Genomic DNA, 16,380 nt, shown 5'->3' with positions numbered 1-16,380 from the left:
CTCAGTTGGTTAAGTGCCCGACTCTCGGTTTCAGCCTGGGTCATGATCTCGTGGTTCGTGGGTTTGAGCCCCCCATCGGGCTCCGTGCTGACGGTGCAGAGCCTGCTTAGGATTCTTTTTCCCCTCTCTGCTCCTCCCCTGGTTGCTCTCTCTCCCTCTCTCAAAACAAATGAAATAAAAGAGTAAAATAAAATAAATAAAAAGTTTGGCTTCCCGAAGTCTCCAACGAAAATTTTCCAGCAGCAGCACCCACGGGGGAACGCTGCGTCCCCTAACAGAACGCAGAGGCGTCTGATTTTTCCCAGAACACGTAGAAACACCCAGCAAAGCAGTCTTGGGGCATTCCCACTTCTAGGATACCCCTTTCAAGGAAGGGCCAGACGAGGAAGGGCCAAAGTCTCTCTCCCCTGTGACCCCGGGGTGGCCGTCGCTGGGACGGGACTGCCTGAAGAGCACCGATCACACGTTTCCTCCTTGGATGGACCCAGTCCTCCATAAATGCTCACTGCACTGGCGGCGCCCTGAGCTGGTCTGCTTTCTCCCCCCCTGGAAAGAATGGAAACTCCACCCGGCAGCAGGCCCAGGGAGGCCACCTGACTTCCTCTCCAACTTCCCCGATCTGTGCCCAGGAAACTAGGCAGTGAGAACGCCGCAGAGGAGAGAGAGGGAGAAATACTGAAACTCCGTATTTCGAAACCGGAAGTATTTACAGCCCAGGAAGCAAGCGGACAGGAGAGCGGGAAGCTTCGATCTCTCACGGATTTTAAGAGCTGCCACCTTGGCCGTCTGCTGGCGGAGGGGGAGGGGGAGGGGGAGGGAATGCTATTCTTGGGAAGCCTGGGCTCGGTCTGAAAATCCGGGGAGCTGGGAATCAGCAGGTGCCGGCGTGACACGCGAAGCCAAACACGAAGGCTCAGGCACGGGGAAAGTGACAGCAGCCGGAGGCCCCCCCCCCAGGGCGGGTGCAGCGACCCCCCCCCCCCGCCCCGCGCAGGCGCGCAGCCAGCCCGGCACCCCCCCCCCCTCCCCCGGCTTACCTGGTGCGCTCCACCCCGGGCTGGAGCCCCAAGCCCGACGGCGAAAGCGAGGGGGCCGCCACCGCCGCCGCCACCGCGGGGCCGTCCGGGGGCTGCTCCGGGAGCGGCGAAGGCAGAGGCGCGGCAGCCAGCTCGGCGGGCGGCGCGGGGGGCTGCATGGTGGGCGGGGCGCAGGACGCCTTCCTGCCGGCCGAGGAGCCTCTTCGGGCCACCCAGGACGTGTCCATGACCCGCACGCCCATGCTGGCGAGGGACACAAAGACAGCCGCTTTAGCCGCGCGTGACGGGGGTGGGGCTCCCTCCCCCGCGCGGCGGACACATTCAAGCACGTCCGCTGGGAGAACAGCAGCGAAGCCTTAGCGACCCTCCTGGGCGCCCCGGGGAAGCGAGGCCGGGCCGCCGCCGCGCCCCCTGCCGGAGGCTCCGGGGTCCCCCAGCCGCGCGCACCAGCGGCCCCCGGCGTTTCCACCCTCTGCCAAAGCCAGCTGGCCTTAGATCTGCGTGTGGACTCCAAAGCTGTCCCCCAGAGCAGAATGCAGCCTCTCTGGGGGCACTCGCTCCCCCCCCCCCCCAAAACGAGTGAGAGATGGAGATGAGAAGGGCAGGGAGCAGCATCGCACTAGAACATGGCACTGACCAGCAGGACACATCTAAACGTCCGTCCTTCCTTTTGTCACTTGGGGTCTAGAGCACAGGCCCGAGTCCGGACTCCCGCACTGGCCCCAGGACCCTGGCCCGGCTGCAACCCCTACAGGCCCCAGCCGCTCGTCTCTGCCGCAGGGAAGGGGCTGATCGTGCCTATTGGTCACTCCGGGTTCCGATTCGCTTTTAACCACCGAGCCGCAGCTTCCATTAAAGCCGGCCAAGCACCCAAACACGGCACATTCACCCTCTCGCGGAGCTCACTAAGGCATGGCTTGCTTTGTTTTCAGAGATTGAACGTGACCTCGTGGCTACCCGAGAATACCGTACCTTTGGATTTTCCTAAGGCTGCAGGGACAGAAACATACAGATATTAGTGTCAAAAAAACTATGCCTTCCTTTGGACACACAGGTTGCCGGGGTCCGGGTCTGAGAGCCAGGCCTTTACGGTGCCGTGAAATGCTTTCAATTGACTTGGCCTCTCTAGTTCGAGCGACTCTTCTGATTGGGCCAAGGTTGTATCCTACCAAGCTCACAGGTGAATAGAGAGAGAATCTGGAGGGCTGATATTGGTGTGGGTAGGAGTACGGGTTGGGGGGAGAGGGTGTCGTAAGGGAGAAGAAAGAAATCGGTGGAAATTGCCATCTGCCGGCTTCTAAGTTACATGGTTTAGAAGGCTATTCATTCTGGGGCGCCTGGGTGGCTCAGTCGGTTAAGCGTCTGACTCTTGATTTTGGCTCAGGTCATGATCTCACTGTTCGTGAGTCAAGCCTCCATTGGGCTCTGCGCAGACGGCTCGGAGCCTGCTTGGGATTCTCTCTCTTCCTCTCTCTCTCTGCCCCTCCCCCACTCACGCTTTCTCTCTCTCCCCAAATAAATAAACATTAAAAGAAAAAAAGTTTTAGAAGGCTGTAAGTTCTTTCCGTCGCTCTAGGAGGTAACTGGTACCGTGGTGTGAAGTCAAGACTTTCGCCGTCTAAGCCAAGACCTGATTATTTCCAGTACTAGGGAGACGCAAACATTTGTGCGACGAGAAAACCTTCCAGCCTCCATGTCTGCTGTGTATCTGCACAGGGGGGTGTGGGTATGGGGGTGATCTCGTGCTTACTCTGACCCACCCCGGTCAGAAGCACAGACCTATTACCGTGAATTCTGTCCACCCTGAAAGGGCTTTTACTTTAGACACGAGCACCAACATTAAACAAACAAACAAACGAAAGGTTCAAGTTCCTAGACTGGTTGTTGCAGGTGGGATTTGGGTCCTTGAAGGAAACGTGCCTCAGGATGGAGCAGGGTCAGTAAAAGCAGAGCACACACGAGGATGGGGACAGCTTCCTGACACTCGTCCCTCCATAAGATCCCTGGAGGTCTTTTCTCGTCCTGTGTCATGGTTACTATTTCTCATCTCCCGTGGAGGGCACCTGGGGGATTAGGGGGCTGGATGCCTGGGTCTCTCTAGTTTTCAAGTCATATCGGGTCTGAGGAACCCCCCCGTCTCCCCCCCAATAAATAAGTACCTTCTCCAGGAGCTCCAGAATCGCTCCTGGAGGCCACTCGAAACTCTAGGACAAGGTCCAGCTGCACACCCTGGTGTTTAAAGGGGACTGCAGGGGAGAAGCATTAGGCTCCAGAAATTATCAGGATGAAAAGGGCAAAAGGCTTAGTCTCAGCAGAGGAAGGGAAATGACAGGGCTTAGCTGTGGTGGTAGGTGAGGGTGACACACAGGCAGGATGGTTGCCACAGCAACCAACGGGGGGGGGGTGGCTAAGGATGTCTGTCTGCCCATCACCCCATCTTCTTTACCCTGTGCTCTTTTACTTAGAAGGATCTTTCCAGGGGCCTGTGGGTGGCTCAGTCAGTTAAAGGGATGACTTCAGCTCAAGTCACGATCTCAAGGTTTGTGGGTTCAAGTCCCGCATCGAGCTGCCAGCAACAGAGCCTGGAGCCTGCTTCGGATTCTGTCTCCCTCTCTCTCTGCCCGTCCCCCGCTCATGCTCTGTCCCTCTCTCAAAAGCAAAGATAAAAAAAAAATAAAAAGATCTTTCCAATTTAGGGGAGGGGTGTGCAGCAGGGCGGGGCATGGGCTTCAGGATCAGGGCTCCTGGGGGATGCCTTCTATTTCCAGGGACATCTTCCAGCATCGGCAACCTCCGATACCAGGCTCCCTGGTGATCTGGTTTGCCAAGTGCAACTGGCTTTAGGGTCTGAATCCCAGCTTTTCTCATTATCGTGTGATATGGGTGAGTTACTTAACGTGTCACGTCCTCTGCTCGTTCTCTGTAAGATGGGAGTGATAATGACCCTCCCCCCTCCTCCTCAGGGTCGTCGAGAACAAGCAGGACACTGTGTACAAACCACGGAGCAGCTACTAAGAAACCAACTAGCAGTGGCCTTGACAATGATGATGCTCTGTCCTTGCAGGTGCCAAGTACAGCCTTTTCTTTCTTAATCTTCATAGAGAACGAAGTAAAGACAGTGAATCCGGCCAGGAGGAGATGGAGATACCATGAAGACCCCATCTGGGTCACGTCACCCGAGTCCACAGGATCTGCCGTGAGATCGTTTCCCCCTCCTAACAAAACCCCAGAGATCAGGGTGGGGGGTTCTCTGGTAGGCGTAAGAGGAACAAACAAGGAACACAGTCCCTTTTCCCCAGGCTCTGGAGTCTTCCAGGAACCTGGTGAGGTGGGCCCGTGTGGGCATCAGAGGGCGGGATGCTGAAAGCCTCCTTGGATGACTGTAGGCGTCAGGAATAGAAAAATAAAGAGGGGATCCTCACCTCCCTAAGTGTTACTGCCTAGCCCGGGTCGTCAGGGCAGGAAAGGAGGGAAGAAGAGGGGTCGTCTTGGCTGAAGGGTTCTTTGGGAAGCAAAACCTGTGACGGGCAGCAGGGGACTCGGGCAGAAATGGCCACAACACTCCGCCCCACAGAGGCCTTCCACGTCCCAGGCGGGGGGCTGGGGGGGACGTCCGGCAACCTTCCTCGGTCCTCAGCCAGTCCATTTTGGCTTTAGTGCATCTTCTCTTGCGGAACCAGCCCGAATGCCCACAGCGGGTGGAGCCAAAAAACCATTTCAGGTGTTCTCAGTGAGATGGAACACCATCCACCCAGTGAGTGGAAAGGAAGGGGTTGGTCAGAGTACCTCATGGACAGAGAAGCATACCCAGGCACGTCGCTATCTTAAAAACGGCACGACGTCACTCAAAATTCCAGCCTGTGTGCTAAAAGCAGCTAACGCTGACCATGTACGGAGGATTGCTCTAAACACTTCATAAGCCAAATTTTATTTAATGCTCAAAGCAACTCTCAGGTGGGTGCCTACTATCATTTCCCCATTTTGCATATCAAGAAACTGAGGCAGTCAGAGATTAGGTGACCTCCCAAGGTCACGGGGCCAGAATTTGAACTTGGAGAGAGCCTGACCCCAAAGCTCACATGCCGCATGTTCAGAGTATGTAAGGCTTCTTCTTCTCCCACAAGGTGGGTGGACGGAGAGAACGGAAAGGTCAGACCTATAAATGTCTCCTTGGTGCAGGAAAGGAAGTGATGTTCTTGTTTGAAAGCCTGTAACCTGGTAGGCCACATGGGGAAAGCCTAAAGGCCAGAATCTTAAAAATGAAGAGACAAAGGACTGCCTCCGTGGGGGGAGGGAAGGAAAAAACCCAAGTCTGAAAGATGGAAAATCCAGCTGCAAGGACACGTCTACAGGGGCGCCTGGGGGGCTCAGTCGGTTGAGCGTCCGACTCCAGCTCGGGTCATGATCTCACGGTTCGTGGGTTGAAGCCCCATGTCGGGCTCTGTGTCGACAGCTCAGAGCCTGGAGCCTGCTTCCGATTCTGGGTCTCTCTCTCTCTCTCTCTGCCCTTCCCCTGCTCATGCTCTGTCTCTCAAAAATAAACATTAAAAAAAAAGTAAAAAAAAAAAAAAAAAAAAAAGAATAGGTAGATCGTCACGGGTTAGCTGTTGCTTTTTGCTTTTTTCCTCTCTGCAGGACAGCTAGCTGCCACACAGCTCCTGAATCCCCAGTCAGGGACAATCCTAGCCGGAGGTATTAACTAATATATGGCTTTGAAGTATTTTAAGTCTATAGAGATCTGGAAGGTTTTGATTTTTGTTCTAAAGATCAGTTGCATCGGGCAAAAGCCGGCCAAGGGAGAGGAGACAAGAAATGCGTCTGTCATCAGACGGGAGGCCCTGGGGAATCTGGGTGGCTCTCCAGGCATCCACGGAAGACTTTCAAGTTCAAGGAATGTTTAAGATACACTTGGGGGCCAGGAAGCAGTGGCAGGGGCCTTGGGGGTCACCACATGGTGAGTGACAGGAAACCTAAAAATCCGAAGACTTACCCTTGCCTACACGCACCTGGGAAGGCCAGACTCGGGTAATTTCCAGTCCCTCCAGGGATGATCCCTTTTTTAAATACCTAACAACAAAGTTTCGTAACCTCCCCAGTACAAATAAAGACTGGAGTCATCTGGCCACATTTCTCGGCCCGGGCCTGGGCCAAGAATTTACCTCTCCAAGGTCCATTTGGCCAGTACAAATCCAAAATAGGAGTCAACTTTCCCACTGATACCCAGGATGACTAGGTGAGCTCGTCTGCAGAAGGGTTCAGGTTCTATCGGAAATAAAATGAACGCACCAGACAGACATCCATGACACGTCTTTTGGGGTCGCTGCCTTCGCTGTTCATCCTCCCCTTCAGGGTCTATAGAACACCTGATAGCCGCAATTACAGAAGCAAGGCCCTTGGACCACTAGCTGTGATTATCACGCGACCGCCGACTTCGATTTAATGAATTTAGGAAACAGAGCACGCCACAGTGCCCTCAGGAAGATCTGTGACACATGACAGACTCTAAGAGGTCACACGCTAAACCAACTGGTCTCCGTGTGTTGAATCATGTGTGTTAGGAGTCCATTAGACCCCAGACTCCCAAGCCAATATGACCAACAGTGGAACCAGTATTCCAGAAAGCACCATTCACATTGCTCTTGGACCTCCTCAATTAAAGACGCCTATCCCGAGCTGAACATCTAGATGAAGGTCCAGGAGGGTGGGACAAGACCCATCAGAGAGTGGCTGTCACACACAGGCTAAGGATGTGTCGCGCACCAAGCTGAGCTCTAAAGGAGATCATGAGCTCTGGTGGAAAGATCCTCGTAGATTTGTGGGCTGCTGATAGAACACCTCTGACGACCAGACGGCCGTGGGACAAATGAAATGGCGACAGGCAAGTCAGGTTTTAAGACTTGAAAGAGAAGCCACATGTTGGTCTTCTGAGTCGGAAGAGCCAAGGCCACTGGGATTTCTGTGGACAGACTGCTGTCCCGCTGGGACCCAAGAGGCTAGAACTGAGCAGAGGCAGCGGGACAGATGTGCCACCGGCAGGGTTAAGTGAGGAGAGCGTGAGCCAGAGCCAAAAGGCAGTTAACAGACAGCAGGGAACCCGGTGTGTACGGAATGGGCCGTGTTGGTACCGGTGAGGTCTCTCAAGTATATAACAGGCAGTGGGCTGGGAGCGGAGGCAGAGGGGAGTACAAAGGGGGAGGACCATAGCCATCAGGTAGCGACGTGAGCGAGCAGGGAGGCTCCGCTGTTGACGTCACTTCTCTTCCTGCCTCTGGCCTGTCCACGGGCCTCTCGACCATCCCAGGTGAGTTTGTGCAGACCCTGCCGATGCATGCATCTGACAAATGCTCAGGGCCACTGGGTCCCTCCTGACTAATGGGCAAGAGAGTGTAGACACCTTGGCCAACTCTTTAGGCAGGAGGGTTCACATAAACTATCTGATAGGACCAGGGCGCATGGGTGGCTCAGTCGGTTAAGCATCCGACTTGGGCTCTGGTCACGATCTCATGGTTCGTGAGTTCGAGCCACGCGTCAGGGCTCTGTGCTGACAGCATGGAGCCTGCTTGGGATTCTCTCGCTCTCCTTCTCTCTCTCTCTCTCTCTCTCTCTCTCTCTCTGTCTCTCCCCCTCTTGTGCTCTCTCTTAAAATAATAAACTTAAAAAAATTTTTTTTTTCAATTGTATCATTGCCAAGTTCTTTATTCAGAATGGCAAAATCTTTCTGTGGTTCGGTGGTTCTCAGCCCTAGATGCATGTTAGAATCAGCCAGGACACCTTTAAAAAACCACCAATGCCTGAATCCCAGCCCAGGCCAATTAAATCATCCTAGAGGAATGGGATTGGGGCCTTAGGACAGCAGTATTCTTTTTTTAAAGCATGTTTTAGCTTTTATTGCATAAGAAGCCACCTTCGAAACAAACCAGCTTATTTATCTGGGTCTCAAATCCACACCTTTGGCAGAGTTTGGCAGGTACGGCTTGTATGTTCTACACGGCACTAGCTGAGATGGTCTGGCTTGGCGAGGACACCTCCCGAGACGATTCCCTTACTGGGTGCTGGCTGTCAGCTCAGTGCTCAGCTGGGGATGAAGGCGGGGTGGGGGGGGGGTTCACTTCTCTCCAGTGAGAAGAGTGGAGAGCGCTTGGGCTCCAAGAGTGGCTGCTTGGGCTCCCACACGGCGAGGTACTTGGGTTCCAAGAGCGAGTGCTTGGGGGACCCAGGCACAATCAACAGGGCTCTTTCTGACCCTGTTGAAGTTCTGGTAGATCTCTTCCACCACATTCTGTTAAGTCACGGACGCCAAATCATCGCCAAAGGGAGCGTGGCTAGATTTCAATTCCCAGTGGGAGGAGAACCAAGCACCTGCCGCCATTTTCACCATGACGCCCCGGCACACATTTGCGGTGAAGGGAGGTGTTAGGGCCCTGTGGCTGCTGTAACAAGTACCACAAAGCTGGGAAATGACAGACATCCATTCTCTCCTAGTCCTGGAGGCCAGGAGGCCAGGATCCGTGGGAATGGGCCGAAGCCAAGGTGTCAGCAGGACTGTGCTCCCTCCAGAGGCTCCAGGACAGAGGCTACGTCTTGGCTCTTCCAGTATTTGGTGGCACATACTACTTAGCACGTGGCCACATCTTTAGATCTCTCTCTGCTCCATTTCTGCATTTTGCCTTCTCTGTGTGCCTATGTCAAATCTTCCGCATTTTAGGACACGTGTGATTGCATTGAGGGCCCGCCCTGATAATCCAGAGTGATCCCCTTAGTTCAAGGTCCTCGTTTTAATCACATCTGCAAAGACGCTTTTCCCAATTAAGGTAATATTTACAGGTTCCGTGGTTCAGGACCTGCTATCTTTGGGGGGGGGGGGGTCATTATTCTGCCAACCAGAACAATGAAAAAAGGCTGATGTGAGCTCGTAAATCTGCCTCCAGGTCTTACTAAAGACACTCTGTTTTCTAAGCCATCCTGAATCAGAGGCATCAGGACCAAAGCCTGGAGCTGGGATGGGGGTGAACCACCTTGAATAATGTCTGGGACAAGAGAGCCATCAGCCAGAAACACACTGCTGGCACTGAAGGGGAACTCACCATTTCTTCTAAGTATTGGCCAATTTTTTTTTCTTTTTTCTTTTCTTTTCTTTTCTTTCTCTCTCTTCTTTCCTTCTTTCTCTTTCTTTCTTTTTCTTTCTTCCTACCTTCCTTCCTTCCTTTTCTTCTTTCTTTCCTTCCTTCCTCTCTTTCTCTTTCTTTCTTTCTTTCTTCTCTTTGTCTTTCTTTCCTTCCTTCTTCTTTCTTTCTTTCCTTCCTTTTTCTTTCCTTCTTTCCTCTTCCTTTCCTTCCTTTCCTTCCTTTCTTTCTTTCTTCCTGTAATGGCGTTATTGACATACAACTGGTGGTTTTGTTTTTTAACTTGACCAAAACGCTTTGACAAAATGAGCTTTAATTTATCACTGTTTCAAGGGGTAGTTTGGAGACTTTAACATGTGTCTCATAGATTTGGGGTGCCTGGGTGGCTCAGTTGGTTAAGCGTCCAACTCTTGATTTTAGCTCAGGTCACGATCTCGCAGTTTGTGAGCTCGAGCCCCATGTCAGGCTCTGCACTGACAGCAAAGGGCCTGCTTGGGATTCCCTCTCTTTGTCCCTCCCCTGCTTGTGTACTTTCTTTCTCAAAATAAATGAACATTAAAATAAATAAAAGAAAATAAGTGTCTCATAGATTTTAGGAGCTCAGAAATGGGATGAACGTGGAGAATTCCCCTACTATTACTAAAACAACACAGGGACTCAACTGACGTAAATTCCTTTCTTCTCCCCCAGAACATTTACTCACAACCTTGGGGTTCTAGTTCTGTTAAAGCCAGTTAAGATCTGATCATCTGTAAGCCCACTGAACCTTAAAACACCTGTGCCAGTACCCCATTACCCTAAGCTGGGAAGCCCTCTGCTTAATGTTTAATACAATTTTTTAAAATATTTATTTTGAGAGAAAGAGACAGAGCACAAGCAGGGGGAGGGGCAGAGAGCGGGGGAGACACAGAATGCGAAACAGGTTCCAGGCTCTGAGCTGTCAGCACAGAGCCCAACGTGAGGCTCGAACCCACAAACTGCGAGATGGTGACCTGAGCTGAAGTCAGATGCTTAACCGACTGAGCCACCCAGGCGCCCCAATACAAATTTTACAATTCATAAATGTATCCGTTTAGGGTGCCAAGAGTAATTCGCATAGTGCATCCCCTATACCCTAAAGGTGCCAGTTTCTGGCTTTCAGTCAGAATTGTATGCAGAAGGGGCATTTCATTTACAAAGTTCTCGAATGCCAGAATGTCATCAGAGATGAGGCAGTGGCTTAAAATATCATCATTCGAGGGGCACCTGGGTGGTTCAGTCGGTTAAGCACCAGACTTCGGCTCAGGTCGTGATCTCACTGTTCGTGAGTTCGAGCCCCGCATCGGGCTCTGTGCTGACAGCTCAGAGCACAGAGCCTGCTTCAGATTCTGTGTCTCCCTCTCTCTCTGCCCCTCCCCCGCTTGCACTGTCTCTCACTCAAAAAAAAAAAAAAAAAAAAAAAACAAACATGAAAAATAAATAAATAAAATATCATTCAAGCTTCTGCAACTTCCTGTGTATTTTGGGGGCCGGTGGACTTTGTCCCAAGATTCCATAGTGGTAACTCCCCCATGGATGGCATCTGGATTGCTTTTCATGGGTGCCTGGAACCAGACAGGGTCTGGCAGGGAGGACAGAGCTGCACAACTCTGATGGAGAAACACTAGGACCCAAGGAGTTCTCCAGAACCCAGCCAGGTCCAGAATTCACCCTCCGGGGTATATCCCCTCGGCTCAACGAACTTCACAAAGGAATAGTTGCTTCGCCTGAGATTAAAAACAAAATCTGAGGCACCTGCTAATATGCACTTGTCTGTCTCTTCTCTGTCTCTCTGACTTTCTCTTACAATGCAAAGATCAGATTCTAAGTATGCTCTTTTTTTTTTTTTTTAATAGATTTAAGGAATTTCTCCTACTCCCTGCAGCGTCTAAGAATTCCCAGTCTTTCTTTCCCCCTTCGCTGGAGAACAACCAACCACACAGAGCAGGTAATCAAGACACAAGACACAATGCACAGCTAGTGTCTGGTGGGTAAGGAGGTAAGCAGGGATCCTGGCCCCTTCTGAGTATGCCTCTGTCAATCCCACGACACAGGTCTAGGTCCCCGCTCTGAAAACAAGAGGGGCGCGTGGTAAGACGCACGCACCCCTACAGTTCCTGGTTTCCAACCTTCCCTCTGCAGCCCTTCAGGCCAGATGCCTTTCAAGCAAGCGGGCCTTTCTGGCTGCCTCGTGATCTGTCGGGGAGACGGAAGTTGTGACTGCTACGCTTCTGTCATCTGAATTTCTGACATTCCCGTCCAACGCTTTACAGTCCCGGTCCGGCTCAAAGGAGCAGTTGCTGCCTTTGATTTCATGGCGGCAACTTTCCATTCTTAACCGAAGTTTACTTGACTGACTCCCTGGACCAACGATGCAACCCAATCCTTCCCTGAGACATATTTTCGCTGAGGCCCCCGCTTGCGGCCGTGCGCGGTCCTCGCGGTCGTGGCTGACGCTCACCGCGAATCAGCCGTGCTTGTTAGAAAACACGTTTATGCCCCTCTTATTTGCTTTGGGGATCCTAGGAGGCAGTTGCACGTTATGGAAACTGATTTCACAGCAGCGTGGAGGGGGTCATTCCTATGCAAGTGAAGCGGAAGGCATTGATGAGTCTCCCCTGGGGACTGTGGCATCAGGAGGTATAGGCGTCCATCATAAGAGACGGGAAAAAGTCTTAGAAACTGACAGGTGACACACAGATTGCGTCAGGTTGTAGGTTTTACTCTCGGTCTTAAAGAGACTGAGGCTGGAAACGTAAAAGCGTGCGTTCAAGGCGCTGTTCGTGCAGGAACGTTGACGGACAATGCAGGTGAGCAGAGCCATCGTCAACGAGGAACCGTTTAGGATTTGAGAACTGACGTACGCTGATCAATTTGGAGTCAAAATATAAAGCGTGTTCCCATCTTTTAATTCCCCTTGCTGGCCGACTTTTTTTTCCTTCTTTTGATGATAACTAATGAGTATCAACCACAACCCTCATTTCAGAAGGTTGCACTTACCTTCGCCCCTAAAGCCAGGGAAGCAAGCCAAGGGACTCAATCTAAACAGCACAGAGGAAAACCTCAAGCAGGAGGCAACAGCTTGATTGCTACAAATCCCCTAAATTGCTGCCAGAGAGGGCGCCCTGCCTGGCAATCCGGTTCCGTGTCACCTCTCGGCCCCTCCCGGCTCCAACCCCCAACGCTGAGAAAGGCACACTAAGTCATACCCATCCTTTTTGTAAAACTCCAGCATCATATTATCCGTGGCGACGCTGAGGGGCCGGCGGATCTGCTCGGGCTGGCGACGGTCAGTGGGGTCCATGTCTGGGGAGGGCATTGAGCTATAGTTGGCGTTGTGGTTCACGTGTACCGGACTCCCATAATTCCCTGTGATGTTGAACTCTATCTCTGTGGGGAAGAAAGAAATAGGTGTACGTGATCTATGGGTCCATCACACCCTTCCTGGGCAGGAGAGATATGAGCAGAGATGGGCTCTCGTTTACACTTCACCCCTAAAAAACTTTGTCCCGCGGTTCAATGTTAGGTCACCTGTTGATATGAATTCATCTTAACATAATTCATCACATCAGCAGGTGCACACAACTGCTCACCTCTCACATTAATATGATGGGCACTTAATAAAGCAATTTCTATTTGTGATTTAAAAAGCAACATGGGGCGCCTGGGTAGCTCAGTCAGTTAAGCATCTGACGTCGGCTCAGGTCATGATCTCACGGTTCATGAGTTCAAGCCCCGCCTCGGGCTCTGTGCTGACGGCTCAGAGCCTGGAGCCTGCTTCGGATTCTGTGTCTTATTCTCACTCTGCCCCTCCCTTGTTTGTGTTCTCTCTGTCTCTCAAAAATACATAAGTGTAAAAAAAGATTAAAAAAAAAAAACAAACCCAAACTTAAACAAGGAACAGTTGGGGTACTTTCTGAAAAAGACAAAATCATCCATTTCAAACCTCATGGTTAAAAGTGAAACACCAGAGCAGTCTTAATTAAATCAGGAAAAAGGACAATGCCTACAATCACCACTGTTACTTAATGCTGTTGGAGAAGCTGGCCAATGGAATAAGTCAAGAAAATGAAATAAGAGGAAAGATCGTTATTTTTGGTGATGATGATGTCTTTCTGGAAAACCAAAGAGAAAAAATTAGGAAGGACTGGAAGCAGAGATTTCACTAAGGTCACTAAGGTGGTGTTGGTGATCAAGTGACATCAGAAATATCCCAAACTTCCCTTGCCATTTCCTATCTGCAACAGAAATGAATCCACTCATCCACAAACTTACAGTGTTACGCCTTAGACTCCTATTCCCTTCTTTCTTTATGCCGATTTCCCACCCTCACTCAACTTGATGTCATTGACAGAACTCTTAGGACATTAGCAGTTAAGAACCTTCATGGTCAAAACACACAAAACCAAGTCAACACCATCAAATTTCTTCGATGTTGATCATCTGAGTGATTACTGCTGATGGACAGAGCACAGAATTATTAACATTCTATCCTCACAGGAGGTAAACAGTTTACTGTAGCATAGCCAAAAGCACATCCTTAATGTTTACTAAACACAAGGTACAGTGTTTTTTTTTTCTTTTGAAAACAAACAAATTAGTACAGCAACTGCTCTCTCCCAGAAGCTGTCACCTTCAGAGTTATCCCCTTCTGCTATGCTGCTTTTTGAACATTTATGAAGCATCATCCGAGCGAGCCACGTTTACAGCCTAATTTTGAACCGGATCCAAAAAAGAACCTGATTGCCTTTGAGCCTCACCTTTACATTTTGAGGGCAACTCAAAGGACACACAAAAGGAGTAACAAAAAGATGGCACCCGGGGGATCGCCGAGCCCTGGATAAAAATTCATGCGCATCTCAGATCTATGTGGCATCTATGAAAGCAGGCGATCTCGCTTTCCTTTCTGCTCCAGCATTTCATAATTCACAGATGTGAAGACACCACGGTGTGGATGTGAGACCAGTAAAATCCACAGACACGGTTGGTGCAGGCAATGGACAGCAATTGTCACTTAGCCAAGGACTAGACAGTAAGACACCGACGTGACTGTCCACACCCTGAGTGTGTGTGTGTGTGTGTGTGTGTGCGCGCGTTTGTGTAGGAGGATTAATAACAAACACTTTTGGTTTCAAAAGTTTCGAGGGGCGCCTAGGTGGCTCAGTCGGTTGAGCGTCTGACTTTTGATTTTGGCTCAGGTTGTGACCTCACGGTTGGTGAGTCTGAGGCCCACGTCGGGCTCTGTGCTGATGGTGTGGAGCCTGCTTGGGATTCCGTGTCTCTCTCCACCCCCTCCCCTGCTCACTACCTCTCTCACAAAATAATTAAAATAAACTTAAGAATAAAGTCTTGCACCCATAGTAACACTCTGGTTCTTCCCCACCCCCACACCTCAATGCCGCCACATACCTCCAGGGAAGAACCAGTCTGCATGCTGGATGATGGGTTCGACAATCCCGACAATCTGCAGTGAAACCGTGGTCATCATCTCCGTGATGTTCCTGCCAGCGCAGAGCAGAGGGGGGCAGGGCTGGGTCACCGGCGGGGGCGGGGAGGCACGTCTGGCCCCACAGCCCAGGGCCGGAAGCCTGCAGACCTAGGTCTAAGGGTAGGCTTTCTCTTTGCAAGGGCACTTGACCTTTCTGAGCCTCTCCTTCCCTTCCTCAGAACGGGGTAACCACAAAAGGCCTCCTTACAGGACACACGTCAATGGATAATATACATAAAACTGTCTGCTTTCCAACTCTGTTCTCTCTTATGAGACGGCCCTCTATCCCCCAGGTCCAGATGCTGGGGATGTGCGCTCTTCGGAGAGAGTCAGGAAGGCCTGGAACAGCTTGCCTGGCCTGGTGCGGACTCAGATTAGCTCAGAGAAGACCCTCACCGCAGACCTGTAGCTCTGAGCCCATCATGGAGAAGGAGCTACAGAATTCTGGGTCTCCTCCTGAGTCTGAAACCTGAGCAGGCCAAGAGAGAAATAGAACTTGGCAAATAAATGAGGCCGATGATATGCCGGGGGCCCCGGTCGTGCCCTCTGCCACCCGCCCCATACCTTACCCATTCGCGTGTTCTGCCCTATACTCACCCTTCTGCTTGCGGCCACAGCAAGTTGGGGCCTAACACAATTGCCATGTTGCTGGGAGTCATCTTGTTCACATCTTGATATTCTGATAGCTTGGATAAAAATTTGATCAAGTATCTGAAAGGGAGTCACAAGGGCCAGGTTGAACCAGGGCTCAGCCCCAGCTGTGTTCCCCCAGCACAGGGCAGACACTTCTCTCCCCCACAGCCCATCTTACCGACAGCCAGACTCATACACCCTGCCTTATAATGAAGACACATCATGGAAGAGGACACGAGAATACTTTACAGACAGACAGACTTATATACTAGGACGCGGCTACCTGTCAACATCTACATCACCTAACCCTGGCCAGAGAAATTCCCCATCTTTCCTTTTGACTCCGTTATCTAGTGACCTAAAGTCCCTCTTGTTCTTCAAACCTCAGTCGCCTGCCACCTTCCCCGTGTGCAGAGGTGAGAAGCAAAGTGTCCAGGTGTCACCGGCAGGGACCTCCACATGCTAGGGGTGGGATTAACCTCAGGGGGGCTTTCAGAGTGAATGGAAAAAGAAATTAAACATAGGGGCGCCTGGGTGGCTCAGCCGGTTGAACGTCCGACTTCGGCTCAGGTCACGATCTCATGGTTCGTGGGTTCGAGCCCTGCCTCAGGCTCTGTGCTGATGGCTCAGAGCCCGGAGCCTGCTTCGGATTCTGTGTCTCCCTCTCTCTGCCCCTCTCCTGCTCATGCTCTGTCTCAAAATAAATAAAAAACATTAAAAAAAATTTTAAAAAAAGAAGTTAAACACAGAGCTAGCACACGAGCCAGGCACTCACTCCTAGAGATGTACCCAAGAGAAATACACGCACACATACGCATTTGTGCACAGGTGTATTAAGTCAGCTAAGAAGTGGAGACCGCCCAAATGTCCAGCAAGGGAGGACCGGATGAATGAAACGTGGTCTGTCCGTACAACGGAATACTATTCACCCACGAAAAAGAACAGAATACTGACACACGCTACCACATGGATGAACCTTGAGGACACGATGCTACGTGAAAAAAGCCAGACACGAAAGACCTCATGTTGTGCATGTTGCGTAAGCCCACCTAGAGGAAGTTCCCAGAGAGGTACCTCCGCA

At 51.3% G+C, this 16,380-nt stretch overlaps 1 protein-coding gene across 4 annotated transcripts in view; it reads right to left on the bottom strand.

The window, feature by feature from the left end:
• ARHGAP44 (Rho GTPase activating protein 44) overlaps window positions 1–16,380 on the bottom strand; it is a 179,340-nt gene that overhangs the window by 10,460 nt on the left and 152,500 nt on the right. For 3 of the 4 annotated variants that reach the window (XR_003964576.1, XM_030295123.1, XM_030295121.1), the window contains exons 14-18: window positions 15,264–15,377; window positions 14,588–14,679; window positions 12,388–12,568; window positions 2,010–2,027; window positions 1,038–1,280 (exon numbers count right to left, since the gene is read on the bottom strand). Coding sequence is in view for 3 of the 4 variants with exons in the window: in XM_030295123.1 (XP_030150983.1) it covers window positions 1,038–1,280; window positions 2,010–2,027; window positions 12,388–12,568; window positions 14,588–14,679; window positions 15,264–15,377 (648 nt within the window). In the remaining variant the exon portion in view is untranslated. The remainder of the gene's footprint in view (window positions 1–1,037; window positions 1,281–2,009; window positions 2,028–12,387; window positions 12,569–14,587; window positions 14,680–15,263; window positions 15,378–16,380) is intronic. The other variant, XM_030295122.1, reaches the window with a different exon arrangement.

Source organism: Lynx canadensis, chromosome E1 (genome assembly GCF_007474595.2).
Source record: "Lynx canadensis isolate LIC74 chromosome E1, mLynCan4.pri.v2, whole genome shotgun sequence".
NCBI classification, from domain to species: Eukaryota; Metazoa; Chordata; class Mammalia; order Carnivora; family Felidae; genus Lynx; species Lynx canadensis.
Note: the sequence above shows the minus strand (reverse complement) of the source record. Positions and strands in the feature narration are given on the sequence as shown.